The sequence below is a fragment of the Staurois parvus genome, unplaced genomic scaffold (assembly GCF_062004578.1).
Source record: "Staurois parvus isolate SC_StPar_1 unplaced genomic scaffold, SC_StPar_1.0 ptg000437l, whole genome shotgun sequence".
NCBI classification, from domain to species: Eukaryota; Metazoa; Chordata; class Amphibia; order Anura; family Ranidae; genus Staurois; species Staurois parvus.
The window spans coordinates 5,184,949-5,201,400 of record NW_028318233.1 but is presented as its reverse complement, the minus strand read 5'-3'; the positions used below and the strand labels follow the sequence as shown (position 1 = coordinate 5,201,400).

At 39.0% G+C, this 16,452-nt stretch overlaps 1 protein-coding gene across 1 annotated transcript in view; it reads right to left on the bottom strand.

Annotated features, from left to right (window-relative positions):
* Positions 1–221: 221 nt before the first annotated feature.
* The window catches only part of LOC149454164 (uncharacterized), a 28,846-nt gene continuing 12,615 nt past the window's right edge, over positions 222–16,452 (bottom strand). Inside the window, exon 2 of the mRNA XM_089687785.1 lies at positions 222–2,121. Coding sequence (XP_089543911.1) covers positions 1,738–2,121 — 384 coding nt within the window. The 3' untranslated portion in view covers positions 222–1,737. The remainder of the gene's footprint in view (positions 2,122–16,452) is intronic.

Genomic DNA, 16,452 nt, shown 5'->3' with positions numbered 1-16,452 from the left:
ATAAGGGCTTGATTGCAGCAGCTGATGGGGGGTGGTGCCTTGCGTTGTTACGACACAAGGCACTATTCACCTTTTGGCATTAAAATTATCTCTACATAGTGTGTGGTGAAAGGTTGTCGATAGCCCCTGGCTATCAGTCTTTATCAGGCTGTTGAAGGTACGACACGTCGGGAAGATTGACTTCATCTCAGAAAAGACAACAGACATACACATACACACAATGATAGGTAAAATCAATCTCTCAAGTTTATTAGCGGGAAGAAAATTAATATAACAGAAAAAAGAAAGGTGGGGGGCACAGAGTATCAAAAAGCTGAGTTGTCAGTAGTTGATTGGCTGAATACAAAAAGACAAACATTGACGTCAATTCTGAAAAGTGATGAGAAGCAGAGTTTCACTTTTTCAGGAATAAAGAAAGTTTCTAAATTGTTTTAAAACACTTATCTACTACATACAATAGAATCTCACTAGATACTTGTCAAGGCTATAAACATGACTTTCTCAGGCCTTGAAATCAGTTACAAGTATCCAACAATTATTTTCCCATAGGACAGAAGTATTTGACTTTTAATTATATCATAACAGAAACAGGTGCTGTTAGTACAAAGAAATAGTTGGATACTATCTCCTCCTCTACCAAGGCTAAGCTAAGATAAAAAATAGAAGAAGAATATTGTGAGTACAGTTCCGTAACACATAACTGACACAGCATATTTTCATTAACTCATTCTGGGTATAATACAAAACAATTAATCAACATGTTAGTACAAAATATAAAGTGAAGTGGGGGGAAAACATAATGACAGACCTAAAAGACATACATTTCCCTTCAATCCCCTCTTAAAATCATTATTTACATATATGATTTTAATTTCTATTCCCCCTTATACAACATAGTTCTTTTTCTGCTTCTTTTTATATTTGGCTAGATAACTGTGGTACTCTTTAGGTTTTGGGTTCAGTGGGGCAGTTTGTTCTTAGATCTCTTCTTCATACATACTCATACCTATTCCTTTGTTCATAAGCTTTTTAATGCACGGGAGAATACAGCAAACCACAAAACCTATGGTAACTAATATAATCAGGATAATAATAGCAAGCTGTACTAGTATCTGTTTTCAGCTGGTGAACCATCCAAAATACTGAGAGTTGTCTAAGCTGGAGTTCTTCTTAAACTTTATAGACAAGTCTTTGAGTTTCTTTATGGCTAATGTGACTTTGCCATTTGGGCCTGTGTTGTCTAGGATGTAAATGCAACAAACGTCTACCATGTCTATGTATTTTGCATGTACCACTCTTCTCAGCTAGGATCATATCTAGGGCCATCCTGTTCTGGAGTGTCATCTGTGAAGTGGCTTCTAATTGTTCAACAGTTCCCTTTAGGGCATCCCTAGTATAATTAACAAATCTTTGTTGATTGTAATAAATGTAATTTATCCAATGAACGTTCTTGTTTACGGTGACAATGAAAAATATAGACTCAAATCCAGTTGCTGCTTGTTTTTTTTGGCCTTGAATTCGTCTGGAACCCCTCTTGGTACCCCTATGGCATCTATATATACATGGCTAACATCATGTGCAGTATGATACATATTATACAACCAGAGTAAGTGGGAGTTATGGGAACATTGTACACTTTGGCGGTAATCAATAATGAAGGTGGCAACCTCAGTATTTGATGAATTATACCACAATATAGTGTGGCCTGAGTCCTGTATTATCACCACTTCACCATGGCTAGGTGCCAACAAAATCAGTATAATCAGGAGAAAGTGGCAGAACCATGGTCCAAAATTGGGGAAGCAGTTCATCTTCTTCAGGGTCAGGGTTTTCTACCCCCGTTAGTACCCCCTTTCCTTGATTGTCCTGTTCGAGGTCAGGGCTTTCTGCCACCGTTAGTACCTCCTTTCCTGTTTCCCTTGGGTCTGGTCCTGATCCTTTCTCGACCACCTTCGCTCTGGAAGCATGGATCCAGATAGAACTATGTTCAGTGAGGACTGCTGTTCTGGTTACTGCTACAACCGTAATTTCTGGTCCATAGACGAAATCCTGCTGTTTCTTGTTTCTCGTCAGCTGTTTCACCACAATACGATCTCCGGCCTGGAATGGGTGGGTATTTTCCTGTAAAAAAAATGGAAACTCGCGGATAACATCGTTCTCTTTTTGTGGGGTACATTTCTGGCCATCGGGAAAACACATCTGTGACCACACAAACTGGTTGTTGTCTTCCCTTTTGGTAGGGGTATGTGTGTAAAGTCAATCTGAAGATGTGTATAAGGTGTTGTGGGGTAAGGCAGGTGTTGATGCATGGCTTTATTTGGGTTGTTTGGGTTACTCCTGATACATGTGATGCATCTTTTCACATAATCATGTACTAACTCCACCATTCCTGTGATATAAAAATATTTTTGGAGTTGTTTTAGGGTTGCCTTCCATCCTATATGTCCTCTACCATGGTATTGTGCAATGTATATCGGGGCGCTACACCGTAGGATGCATGGTTTCCCCTCTTTGCAGATTAATCCAGTCTTTGGACTCTTCTGTAAAATAGGGTAGCACCAGTCTTCGAGCTCCTTTGTGGAAACTGACTGCTACAAGGTTGTGATCAATTGAAAATCATCTGGGAGGATGGGGCATAAAGTGGGCATCTGCAGTAAAGCAGGTTGTTGTTGAGCTACCTTTTTTTCTTCATAATCTGCTAGAGCGTTACCTTTTGTTATATCATCGTCCCCTTTGGTATGTGCTCTGCAGTGTATGACAGCAAGTTCCTTGGGAAGTGTGAGAGCCTTGAGCAAATTGGCTACTAATTGGGAATGGGCAATCTTTTTCCCATCAGCTCCTATGTAGCCTCTGAGAAACCATATTACACCATGGTCATACACTGTTCCATAGGCATATTTAGAATCCGTGTAAATAGTGACAGACTGATCTTTGTACAGTTCATATGCTTTAGTGAAAACAATCAATTCAGCAGCCTGGGCTGATTGAAAAGGGATTTGTCATTTGGCCTAGTGCAGGAGCCATCTATGAAAACAACATCAGCATTTGGGATTGGAATCTTTGATAAATCTAGTCTGGGTGAAATATTGGCCTCAATGGATTTTGAGGCAGTCATGAGCCTCGGATCCTAGATCGTTTGACAATTTGAGACCCAACAGTGCGTTTAGGATCATTGCTGGACCTGAGTTGTTTGCGCTATACTTGATATGCAACATGGGGTTGCTCCTCAAGATAACCTCATATCCGCTGAGTTGTTGGAAGAACATGTGCTGAGTGTGTATATTTCTTAGTAAAATAGCTACATTATGTGTAGTGTGCAATATCATAGGGTGTCCTAAGGTGAATGACATAGACATCTCCACAGTCATAACGTAAAATGCCAACACTTTGAGACATGCAGGAATGCCTTGGACCTGAAATGGCACCATTTTTTTTAGAAAAAAGCTACAGGGCGAAATCTGCCTCCGTGCTCTTGGGCGAGTACACCAGCCATGGTCTTACAATTGTCCCTTGCATACACATGAAACATTTTTACATAGTCAGGAAGGCTAAGGCCTGGGGCAGTTATCATAGCATTTTTCAAATACACATATGCATCAACCATGTCATCTGACCACTTAACAATTTCTGACATTTTCTGGGTTATGACTTATCATAATAGGAACAGTCAGGTATCCATTGGCGGCAGTAACCAATGGCTCCAAGAAAGGAGAGCATGTCTTTCTTGGTTTGTGGGCGGGCAAGTTTCAGGAGAGCCACAGCTCTCTTTGGACCGACTTTCCTTTCCTCCTTTTGTAAGCACAAAACCCAGATATTTAACACTTATTTTACACCATTGTAGTTTTTTCTTTGACACTTTGTGTTCACTTTCAAAAAAACATTTCAACAAACTCTCCCCATCCCTCAGGCCGGCCCCCTTAGTGAGACTGCAGAGGCAGATGACATCCGCGTACTGCAGCAGGACTGACCCATAGTCCGGTGTCCACCCCCTCAGAGTGGCCTGGAGAACAGTTGAGTAGACTACAGAATAAATCTACAAAAACCCTGAAGCATTAAACAGAAAACAAAAATGGGCTGTGTCTCTGCATCAACAGGGACGCTAAAAAATGCATTTGCTAAATCAATTACTGAAAAACATTCAGCATCAGACGGTATGGCTGTAAAAAAAACGGAATGTCAAACACCAACAGAACAATGTTTTATAACACAGTCAATGTCCTCTATTTCCAAACATTTAATTATTAATATGTCTCCTACAGTGAGAAATGGATATTGCTTAGTCTGTATCGCCACTTTGTATCTGGTTCTACCTGCCCTTCCGGGACTGAAAATTTTATCTATTCCTGCTTTATTTGCCAAGTCTACTAATGGGGACCCTGATTTCTCTTTTAATCCTTCAGCAGAAAAAGGTTCCCTCATCCTGTGTGGAATTAGGAATTGGCTGCTCTGTCCCTAGGGATTCCTTGGGTGGGGGTTCAGGTTGGTCTTCCACCGCGTCCTGGACTGGGACGGGGGATGGGGCTGTGGGTTGGATTTGCTGCTGTGCTGCAATAAAAAAATCACGTCCTCTTTGGAGAAAGAAGGATATATTCTGACAGTACGGAGTTGACAGTATGGAGCGGGTCTAGTGACACATGACCACTTATCACTCTCAACAAAAAATAGACAATAAGAACTTAAATATTGACTCTATTTCAAAGTCTTCGACCCGTTCACTTACCAACCGGGCTCACTTATTTGCATAAACAAATTATCTTATACTCTATGCATTTGATAATAGAAGCAAAGAAAAGAAAGTTGGTTACCCTCAACAGACTAGTCAAGACTCTGTAATTATACCTAGACCCTGTCTCGGTATTTAAAATGTAGACCCCGTCTACATAAATCACCTTTCCTTATCTGAGTCTCCCGGAGACTCAATGAAGTATTCCCAGAATACTCCTGTCACAGTTCAGAGATCGAGAGTTTAGTCAGAGCCCACGGACAGCCGGACAGACAGACAGACTTTGTTTATCTTACCGGGTGACCGCAAACGGGTTGACCTCCCGATCTCGGTGGGACCTCCAATTGAAAGGTTGTCGATAGCCCCTGGCTATCAGTCTTTATCAGGTTGTTGAAGGTACGACACGTCGGGAAGATTGACTTCATCTCAGAAAAGACAACAGACATACACATACACACAATGATAGGTAAAATCAATCTCTCAAGTTTATTAGCGGGAAGAAAATTAATATAACAGAAAAAAGAAAGGTGGGGGGCACAGAGTATCAAAAAGCTGAGTTGTCAGTAGTTGATTGGCTGAATACAAAAAGACAAACATTGACGTCAATTCTGAAAAGTGATGAGAAGCAGAGTTTCACTTTTTCAGGAATAAAGAAAGTTTCTAAATTGTTTTAAAACACTTATCTACTACATACAATAGAATCTCGCTAGATACTTGTCAAGGCTATAAACATGACTTTCTCAGGCCTTGAAATCAGTTACAAGTATCCAACAATTATTTTCCCATAGTACAGAAGTATTTGACTTTTAATTATATCATAACAGAAACAGGTGATGTTAGTATAAAGAAATAATTGGATACTATCTCCTCCTCTACCAAGGCTAAGCTAAGATAAAACATAGAAGAAGAATATTGTGAGTACAGTTCTGTAACACATAACTGACACAGCATATTTTCATTAACTCATTCTGGGTATAATACAAAACAATTAATCAACATGTTAGTACAAAATATAAAATGAAGTGGGGGGAAAACAAAATGACAGACCTAAAAGACATACATTTCCCTTTATGTGGCAACCAGTGATGACTTCAGGTCAGCTCCAGTGCATTGCAAAAAAAATTCAGCATATCTGCATTTTTACACAACTCACTGGAAAACACCTTAAGGCAACTCAAGGCAGCATTGTGGTGTGAACCGGGCACTTAGAAAACAAATGTTTTCTGTGTGCCCTTTCGCCAAGCCTGTGTTAATCTGTGCAATTCAATGCAGCTTAAATAAATGGCGTGAATGAACCCTCATGCAAACAAGCTGAAGTTCCACCTTGACTGTCCCTTGGAAGGTCAGAGATGGTTTATTTGCATAATCTTAATTAAATCAATTTTTAATTAAATTTGATGAATTAAATTTGCTACAGCAAAAAATACTCTGTATTTTTGTACAATACTGGGTATTGTAAACAGAACAAAAAGGCATGCTCACTGATCTTTTCATACTCCAGCATGATGTCCATTGGTGGACTGTACACAGTGCAATCTACACAGTTATCTTTTGCTTTTTATAGCACCACAAGGCACAACAATGACATGATAGCAATGCACACAACATGATGTCATAATATTTCTACTAATAATTACTAATAATGGTCTGTGTGGATTTCATCAGTTAAAGAGATCCTGTAACCAATGTAATACATTTGGTGGTAAAAGCACATAAAAACTAAGTATTTTAAGTGCTTACCGGTACTTGCAGTGTTTGTATGTTTCACAAATAATTTTTATTCACTTGCAATGAGCCTCTGAATATTCTACAAAATAATTTAACTAAAAATGTGACTAATCCAGGAATGTCAATTCCCTAGCACAGCCCGTGCCTAGCTGCATGTCATAGCCCTCTCCTATTCTGGCAGAGTCTACAGCTGGCCATACATTAGCAGATTTTTTATTTTATTTTATTTATTTAATTATTTAAGAATATTCATTCAGTGTTCTAAGCAGTAGTGGGGTCAAAGCAATGTTCATTTTTGACAGAGTGATAAGGAAATTTGAACAAGTAGAATGGAACTTTTTTTCAAGCAAACACATTTCTAAGTGTATGTGGTTTTTCATTCAATAAAGTCCATGCAATCCACAACCAAATAGAAAATTAAATTTTGAAGTACCTTTGAACAACATTTTGTCAAATGTACTGAGAATTTTCATTAAAATGCCCATACAAACGTTTGTTCAAAAATCTGGCATGGCTAGGTGTTGGACAAGCTCCTTCTTCCCTCTCTTCACTTCCCTACATACCCTTTCATTTTGTAGCTGAGGTAGGAGCAAAGGGGAATACTATAAGGCAGGGCTGTCAAATTCAATTTTATTGCAGGCTGCACCAGCATTATGGTTGCCCTCAAAGGGTCATTTGTATATGTAAAACTATGTATGAAGAGTTCAGGAGTTCATTATGTACAGACTACAGAGTTTAGGGGTACGCTACGTACAGAGTGCAGGGTTCAGGAGTCTGTGAGGTATGGAGTACAGAGTTCAGGAGTGCTCTATGTACAAAGTGCAAAGTTCAGGAGTGTGCGGTGTACAAATTGCAGGGTTGAGTCTAGGGTTTGGGGAGTACTATGCACAGAGTGCAGGGTTCAGCTCTCTTTCACAGGCTGTCCACATCTCACTTCCACTCTCCCCGCCTCTGACCTCTACACCACTTTACCCCATCCCCCACCTCTGCACACATCTCCCTCCACAGCCCTCATCTCTCCCTCCCACCTCAAGCTTCTTCACATTTCATATACCCAGTGTGGGTATAGTACCTCCTGACAGTGTAGGCGGATCTGCCTTTCTTTCTCACTTGCACAGATATCATTGGTCAGCATCTGTCCCCACTGTGCCCCACTATGAGTGCGTGCAAAGCAGCCAGGGATCTGTGAGAGCAGCGGGCTAAAAAGAGGAAAGCTGTCCTTGTAAACACAGAAGGAGGGTAGAGAGCAAGAACCAGAGATGGTGGAAGGGAGTTCCACCACATTCTGGCTGAAAGAAAAGCCCTGGATATGAGGGCCACATGAAATGGTCTTGCGGGCTGGATTAATCCCACAGTTCTTGTGTTTGACACATGTGCTATAGCATGTCACTTGAAGTGACAGCTCTGAATCTGCTGGGGCTGCTGACATCATGTCCAAGATGATGACACCCATCAGCCCTCTCAGGCCTTTTGGATGTCTACACAGCTAATCATCTATTTCACACACAGCCAGGCACACAACATTTCCTCCACTCTTCCACTGGCTCCAAAGAACAGTCAAGGGGTTTCTTTTTGGGTTTTTTCTTATTGGGAACAATGATAGGGATAGGGAGCATGGGATACCCTAGAAAACTGTAGAACTGAACAATTTGAGGACTCCTCAGTTCTGGCTGCACTGTACAAAACAAGTAATGTCCCACAGGATCTCTAGAATGATGGTGACCTTTACTCCTTCCAGAGTTAAAAGCTACACACAGTCACTACTCTTCAGCGCTGGGGTCATTTACTCACATAGCCACAGGATCATTGGTTTTCTCTTGCCGATATCCACCAGGCTCTTCTAAGTGAGGGAGATGTAGACTCAATCCACCATAGGATAGCTGGACTCTTTCCCAAACATTTTCTTCTGGCTCTCTCCAGTGAGTTTCTGCAGTCTCAACTTGATCCCTAGACTTGAACTTGGGAATAGACCCCCCAGCTAAGCCTAGATGGGACCCCAGTGTCTTCCTAAATACTTTCTCTATGGTCCTGCACCAGGGGCAGAGTCTTTGCAAAGGGGTTTTCTCCTGCAGGACTGGACTCAGGAACACTGTACCCTGCTACTCAGGCATCAGACTATTTATGGGCTCCCTCCTCCCAGGGAATTGCTGGCTGCATGCCCTGTTTTTCCTCCCACAATGGTTCTAGAATCCTTTAGAAGACAGGGGGAAGCAACAGAGTAGCAACCTGTGAAATATTCAGCAGCCCTAATTAATCAACCACTTGCTCCTCTGATGCAGGCAGTTTACAGCCAGGGCTGATCAATCGCATTTGATCACTGCATGAGTGATTACAAGTAAGTGGACATGATTAGCTGTGTGAGTCAGCAGCCTCCCTTTCCTTTCGTCTGCATCTTGCAGCTAATCACGGGAACCCCCTCGTGGGTTTTCTCAATATTATCACAGGCAGGGGTCGTTTTCAAGGGTGAATGCACCCTAAATGTCTGAAATAGGTTAAATGCACATATAATTTAATGGGAATATTTTTGTTGAAATGAATGTCCTGGCAACAGGATCTCTATAAACTAGTCATTCCAAACCTGCAAATTATGATGTTAAAAAGTTTTTTTTGTGGGTTTTTTTGTTGTTTGGTTTTCTTTTTTAAATGTGGCACGAAATTCTGGTATTTTCTTTGATGTGTCCAAAAAAAGCAAGCCTTTATCAGTAAATTTCCAGAGATATGCTTGATCTAGGAAGGCAGTGAAGCCAAGGAGTTAAGCTCAGAACAAATCCTTTGAAGCTGTTTAAATGCCAATGCATTTTCCACATATAGAATTTCATAGGGAATGTAATAAATCTAGTGACATTTTAACTTCTTTCCCTGGATTGCAAAATATATTTCTGGGTTCTCTGAAGCTTGCCTTACACATTACATTCTAATAAAATAATCTTTGTACGATTATCTTTAGTTTTACCAAAAATGTAATATGACAACCTATCTTAAAGGATAAGTTCATCTTTTGTGACATGTTGCATGTTACACCCATACTTAGGGTGTAACATGTAAAATTCTACAGATGCACCCCCTGATCCCCTGTTTTGTCAGCAAGCGGGGGATTCTCCCCCCCCCCGCTTGCTGTCACAGAGTTCTGTGAATGTGAAAACTACAAGTACTGGCAGCCTTTGCAGCTGCTGACTTGTAGTTCTCAATGAACTACCAGAGCAGTGTTACGCACTCTAGGTAGGTCATTGAACTTCCTGCCAGATTGTAACTTCCTGCCTGTAACTTCCAGTGCTTTGATTCCCTCCCTGGTGGTAAATGCCCCTGGAGCATTTGGGACCAAATCCATGGCATAGAGGCCTTATAGAACTAAACAGAAGTACAAGATAGTCAGAGTTAACTTGTGCACACACAGCAGGAAGTAGCTAAAGAAATGTGAAAAAAATGTTTAAAACAAGAAAATATGATATACTTTCCTATCTATTTACTAATGCTAGCAGCATAAGTATTAGAAATAGTCAATGTTCCACTTTAAGGTGTATTTGTGCATGGTGAACGGTTCATTTCTAAGTATGGAGTGATGTCTTATTGTTGATTCTCGCATGACCACTGCCGCACCTGGTCCTGGGCATTGGTGAGCGTGTTTACAAAGAGTCTTCATCTACAGGGCAAGTAGGCTCCACACACAGGTAGAAATATAATTTTAAAAACCTGATAGAGGTTCCAACCCTTCCAACTTTACCGTTACCAAGTTTTTATTGATGTCTGTGTCCTCATTGTTGAGGTCTGGTTGTGAAAAGTTGTGACGCTGTTCATAGAAAGTATATTTTTGCTTTCATTTAAAGTTATTAAATCAGCCACTGTGTGTACAGATCACCTCCTTTAATAAAACTCTGTCTAGCAAATGGGTTCTGAAGCCGAATGCAGACCTCACAAGAATTATGTGTTTTATCTGAAAAATACATCAAACACAAACACTTTCAGTCAGCTGAATCATGAACAGCATGAAATTCCCAATTGCCAAAATATATCAAACACACACAGTTTAATCAGCTGAATTATGAACAGCATGAAATTCTCTACTGCTGTACATTTTATGTCATAGCACTAAATGTACTTGAAAGCTGTTTGCAATCGTGCAATACTGAGAACAAATTCTGCTTTTAGCAATCCTAACGAAACAGGTGCCAAGCTGGGGCCTTGATAGCATAGGAGGAGGTGGAACATACCTAAAGGTAAAAGTCATCCTTTTGCTGTGACATCTACCTGCAGGGACTTGCATGTACTTTGTAGATTATTCTGCAACACCTATAATAATTTGTAGTGTCTTTAGGCGATTTTGGATAATTAAATAGCCGGCAAAATACAAATAAAGTGTGATTTTATTGTATCACACAATGGCTGAAAAATACAACATAAAAAGTATCATAAATTACAGTTCAGAGTAGGTAAAACATTAGGAAATAAAAACAGAAGTTATAAAAATTTTACAAACAAATGGAAGCATTAGTACTTCTTCATGTGCTTCTGCTCTAAGCAATGTGTCTGAGTTTCCCAAGAGTGAAGGAAATTACGTCTCATAGGTTAAAGAGAATGCACCTATTTATGCTTGTCAGTATGTGAATCACTGTACAAATATGTCTTCCATGTAAGTGTCTGTGTGTCTGTATGAGTATGAATGGATGGATGTGTGACCCTTTCCATCTCTTAGGATGTCTTTTTTTATGTTACATGTAGATGTCATAATTCTCTTAACTCAGAACTTTGTAAGGCAAGCATTAATTCTGCTTAATACAACAATTTCATTGAAGAGGGGAGATACTGCATATATGGTCTTTCGATTGACAAGCTCACGTGTAACACTCTAAGAATCTATCTTTACAACATAATATCTCAATAACATTGTGTAACCAAAAATCTACTTATGTAACACATATTACCAACCAGGGGCGGACTGACCATTTGAGCACTCGGGCACTGCCCGAGGACCCGGGGTCAGTAGGGGGCCCCATGAAATGCCCATGGTACTTTTTTTATAGGCTTTTTTGAGTGTCGGCAAAGACACGGGGGCCCCATGATCCCCTATTGCCCGGGAGCCCCATGAGTTGTCAGTCCGCCCCTGTTACCAACTCATAAAACATAAATGAAATACACACAGATGCTACTAGAATATACTATTTCATACTAATTTCTAACAGTATGTATATATTATTTCTTTTAGGATCATGTGCACTGCAGTTGCTAAACTGAAGTTTAGGAGCAGTTGTGCGTTTTTTTCAGCAGCTCCTGAACTTTCCTTTATGTTTTCCTATGTGTCCATGTACACATAGTCATTTACAGTAGTTTACATGCAGTTGAGGTTACAAGCATTTTTTTTAAAGCACAAAAATCGCGTTCAGGAGTAGAGTTTAGTGGCATTTCAAACGCCAAATGCGTGTAAACGCATATAAAGGTGTTTACTTGCATTTAGACACATTTTTGGACTGGTCCATATCTAGATGCTGTCCAGTGCCTTTTTTCTTCATTAAAAATGCATGCACAGTTGTTTCCATGTATTCATCTCAAAACATACTGCTGTCTCTGCTTCTGCTCTCTCTATTTCTCATAAAAGGTCTGCTTGAGGTGATTGTAGCCGTATTAGTGCGCTTGCGACAGAAAAAATTGAGTACTGACGTGATACTTTTTTTATTTGCACTAACATACAATTTTGAGGACAAGCTTTTGGTAAATGTCCCCTTCTTCAAGGTCTAAGCAGTACTAATCACAAAGTTTTAGCAGAATGTTAGAAGAGTTGTAGGGGATGAAAAAGAAAAAAAAGAGAGAAACTAGAGATAAGACACACAGCAAAAGTAAAGACTGGCTGGGGGGGAGACATGCTTGAGGTGATAGTCATAAAACTGTTGGATAATGATTGAGGAATCCCATGTCCAAATTAAGGCCCTTATCTCTTGTGTCAAATAGAATTATCATTCTTAGTACAAAAGTTTTGCTTTCTTGAATGGATTTGAAATTTTCTTTAAGAACTAAAATATTGAGGTCTTCCATTGTGTGGTCTGGTTGTGCGAAATGGTGTCCCACAGGTGTGCAAAAGTCATCTTCTTTATGTTCCTTGATGGTATGTCTATGCAAATTCATCCTTGTTTGCAGCTTCTGTCCTGTTTCGCCAACCTAAGATCTTTTGCTACACTTTCTGCACTGGATAAGGTACACAACATTACTGGAGGTGCAGCTGTAGGATCTGGAGACATTGAAGATCCCTTTTGAGTGTCTGACACTTTTTGATGGATTGATTTGGTTGCACAGTTTGCAGCGTTTTGTATTGCAGGGTTTGCTTCCATTATTTGTGACCTCATAATCAGAAGGAAGTTTCCTACTGATTAGTTTATTTCTGAGGTTGGGGGGTTGTCTGAAAGCCAGTATTGGGGGTTGCTGGAATATTTCTTTCAGAGTCCCATCCTCTGTTATGATGGGTTGTAAATCTTTGATTTATTTTTCTTATTCCTTCTAGTGCTGGGTTGTATGTGGTTACTAGAGGTACACGGTTGTTTGTTTTTTTCTCTTTGTACTGAAGTAGATTTTCCCTTCGAGTTCTCAAGGCTGTGTTTATGCTGGTGTTGATAGTTTTGTCCTTGTAACCTTTCTTATGGAAGGAGTCTGCTAGAAAAGGTCCGAAATAGTTAATTATTTACTATTTCTCAGTGCATTCTGGGCATTTGGGAGGGTCTCCTGAGGATATCTTTTAAAAGCAATTCTAAACGCAAATGCGCATAAACATGGCTAAATGCACGTAAACGCGGCTAAACTGACATTTTTACCCTACATTTTCTAGCAGTCAGTTTCCAGCAGTCAAAAAAGTTTCTCAGACGCCCTGTGTACATGAGCCCTTACACTAATTCTATCTATTTCACCTGTCTCCTACAACACCCTACACCAGAGATATTCTAACCAGCTATGCCAATCTACAGAAATGTCCTATACCTGTAAATTTCATTTGCAATTGTCAGTTAAAGTAACACAGCACCATATCACAAAAAAATGGCCTGGTCAGGAAGGGGGGTAAATCCTCCGGAGGGCAAGTGGTTAAAGGGTTTGTGAGTGAAAAATGAAAAATATACATTACAATATATGGACAATTGTATAAGTCTTACACACTGTAGTTTACAAAAAAGCATAACAAAATATTGTTGTACAAAGAGATATAATGTATATTTTGTATAACAAAAAATACAGAATTTAGTATAAAATATATATAATGTAACTGATATAAAACTGTTTTGACGAATTACACGAAAACATAATACACTTTTTTTTCCCTTTCCTTTTTCTCTTTAAAGAAAAAAAAAGAAAAAGTGAAGTAATGAACAATTTGAGGTTCTAGGTATTCAGTGTTTTTTTTTTTTTTTTTATAGATAGCCATGGCTCCCATTTTGCATTAAAAATGTGCAGTTTCAGAGATCATGTGGAAAACTCTTTCAGGCAACATAATACAGTCTACTCTATCCATGATGTGTGAAAGGGGAACAGAAGGATTTTTTCAGTTAAAAGCAGTAGGCCACTGTGTGGCCACACAGATAGTATGAATTAATTGAACAGCAAGAGAAGGCAGGCCAGGAATTGGGGCATATTGTAAACATATTGATGGAGAAAGGTTAATAGGGCTAGCAGCAATTTGAGAAGCAGAGGAAGATATTTTAAACCATATTGGTTTCAATATCTCACAGTTCCAAAACATATGTAGGAAAGACCCCCTGCACAGCCTATGAAACAATTCCCTGAAGAATCTACATCCATATTATGAATTCTAAAGGGAGTATAATACCATTGAGTTATTACTTTAATGGCTGTTTTCCTAATAGGGATGGAGTGAGTACATTTACGGAGATTCAGTATCATATTAGACCAGTCTTCTAAAGAGTATTGGATCCCAGATTCCTGTTCCCATTCCCATTTTAACATGTATGGTAGTTTATCTGGGTTAAGTGACATTTGTATAATCTTATAAATAATTGATATAATTTCTTTTTTTCTAGAAGAAGATTTACAGATCTTTTAAAAAATAGGTATATCCTTTGAGGCTGATAGGGAATAATTTGTGGCAAAAAATTGTCTGATTTGATAATATCTATGTAATTCACTATAAAGGGATATTTTTAAGAGAATGAAGATTTGAAAACGAGACAAAACTTAAGCTAGCCTGCAATTAATTTAATGTAGTCAATTTATTGATTTCCCACTATATACATTGTTTTGGTGATGAGAATGCAATACCCAATTTAGGATCTTCCAAAAAGGAAGTCAGTGGGGAAATCTTTGAGATCAGATTAAATTTATTTTTACTGGAGTTCCATAATTGTAGGAATTGTGCAACCAGAGAGTCATATGGGGCAATCATTGTATGTGTAACGCTAGATGACCAAAGTAAACTCGGGAGATAATATGGGTAAATGAACCGGGCTCAAATTTAATCCAAGGGATTTTAGAATGGAGGATATTCCACTGTGCCAATTGAGCAAATCTGGCGGCTAGATAGTATGAACATAAGTGTGGAACACGTACACCTCCCAAGAGTTGTGAATTATAAAGTATCACCTTAGAAAATCTTGGATGTTTGCCTAACCATATAAAAGTATTAATTTCTCTTTGGATACCATCTAGAAATGGTTTAGAATTTTTTTATTGGGAGGGCCCTAAATAAGTATAATAATTTGGGAAGTATACTCATTTTGATTGCTGTCACTCAATAGTGATATAGGGAATGTGTTCCAGAGTTTAAGAAGGTTTGTAATTTTAGTATGGATAGTACTATAATTGTATTGAAATAGATCATGGCTAGAGTGGGTCAAATCAATCCCAAGATCCATCTCAGTGTGCAAGTTATAGACCAATTGCGCTGTTAAATGTAGATACTAAACTATATGCAAAGGTTCTGGCAAATAGACTTAAGGTCTTGATGCCAGAATGGATACATGGAGATCAGGTGGGGTTTGTACCGGGAAGAGAAGGTAGAGATAACGGATTGAGATCATTGTTGCTCATACAGGAAGGTAAAAAGGGGAAAACCCCAGTAGTACTACTGTCGATCGATGCTGAGAAGGCATTCGATAGAGTGAGCTGGGGATTTATGATGGATACCCTGGAGGCAATAGGGCTGGGGGATAGAATGAGGAAGTGGATTTTTATCTTATATAAAGGGCCTACAGCCGCTATTATGGTTAATGGAAGAAGATCAGAGATTCTCAGAATGTCAAATGGAACAAGACAGGGTTGCCCTTTATCTCCATTGCTGTATGTCCTATCATTGGAGCCACTCCTGTCTATGATAAGAGAGAACATAAATATAAAGGGAATAAAGATAGGAGATAGAGAACATAAGGTAGCGGCCTACGCTGATGATCTGATGTTTTATGTTGGAAATCCTCGGATATCACTTCCAAATTTAATGAAAATTTTGAAGGAATATGGGGAATTGTCAAATTTGAAAATTAATCCAACAAAAACTGAAATTTTAAATATTAACCTTAAAAATAATGAAAAAGAAATAATACAGAAAGAATTCCCCTTTGTTTGGAGAGAGAAATATTTAAAGTATCTCGGGATAAAACTGTCTGCTTCAATTAAAAATATGTACATAACTAACTATATTTCACTTTTAAATGAGATTAAGGAAGAGTTGAAGAGATTGGGGAGTGGAAATCCGTCTTGGATCGGTCGTATAAATCTGATAAAAATGATAATAGTGCCCAAAGTTTTATATAAATTCCAAATGATTCCAATTAGACTCCCAGAGGCCTTCTTTAAAACACTTAGAAAAATACTGATGGGGTTTATATGGAGGAATAAAAAACCAAGAATACGCTATGATACTCTGACTAGAATAAAAGAGAGAGGTGGCTTAGGACTCCCAGAATTTAAGAGATATTATAAAGCGGTGATAATTGCGAGAATTTTTGACTGGACCCATAATCCAGGGAAAAGTTGGGTCAGAATTGAAAATACACTGAGTGGGACAAATTTAAGTAGGA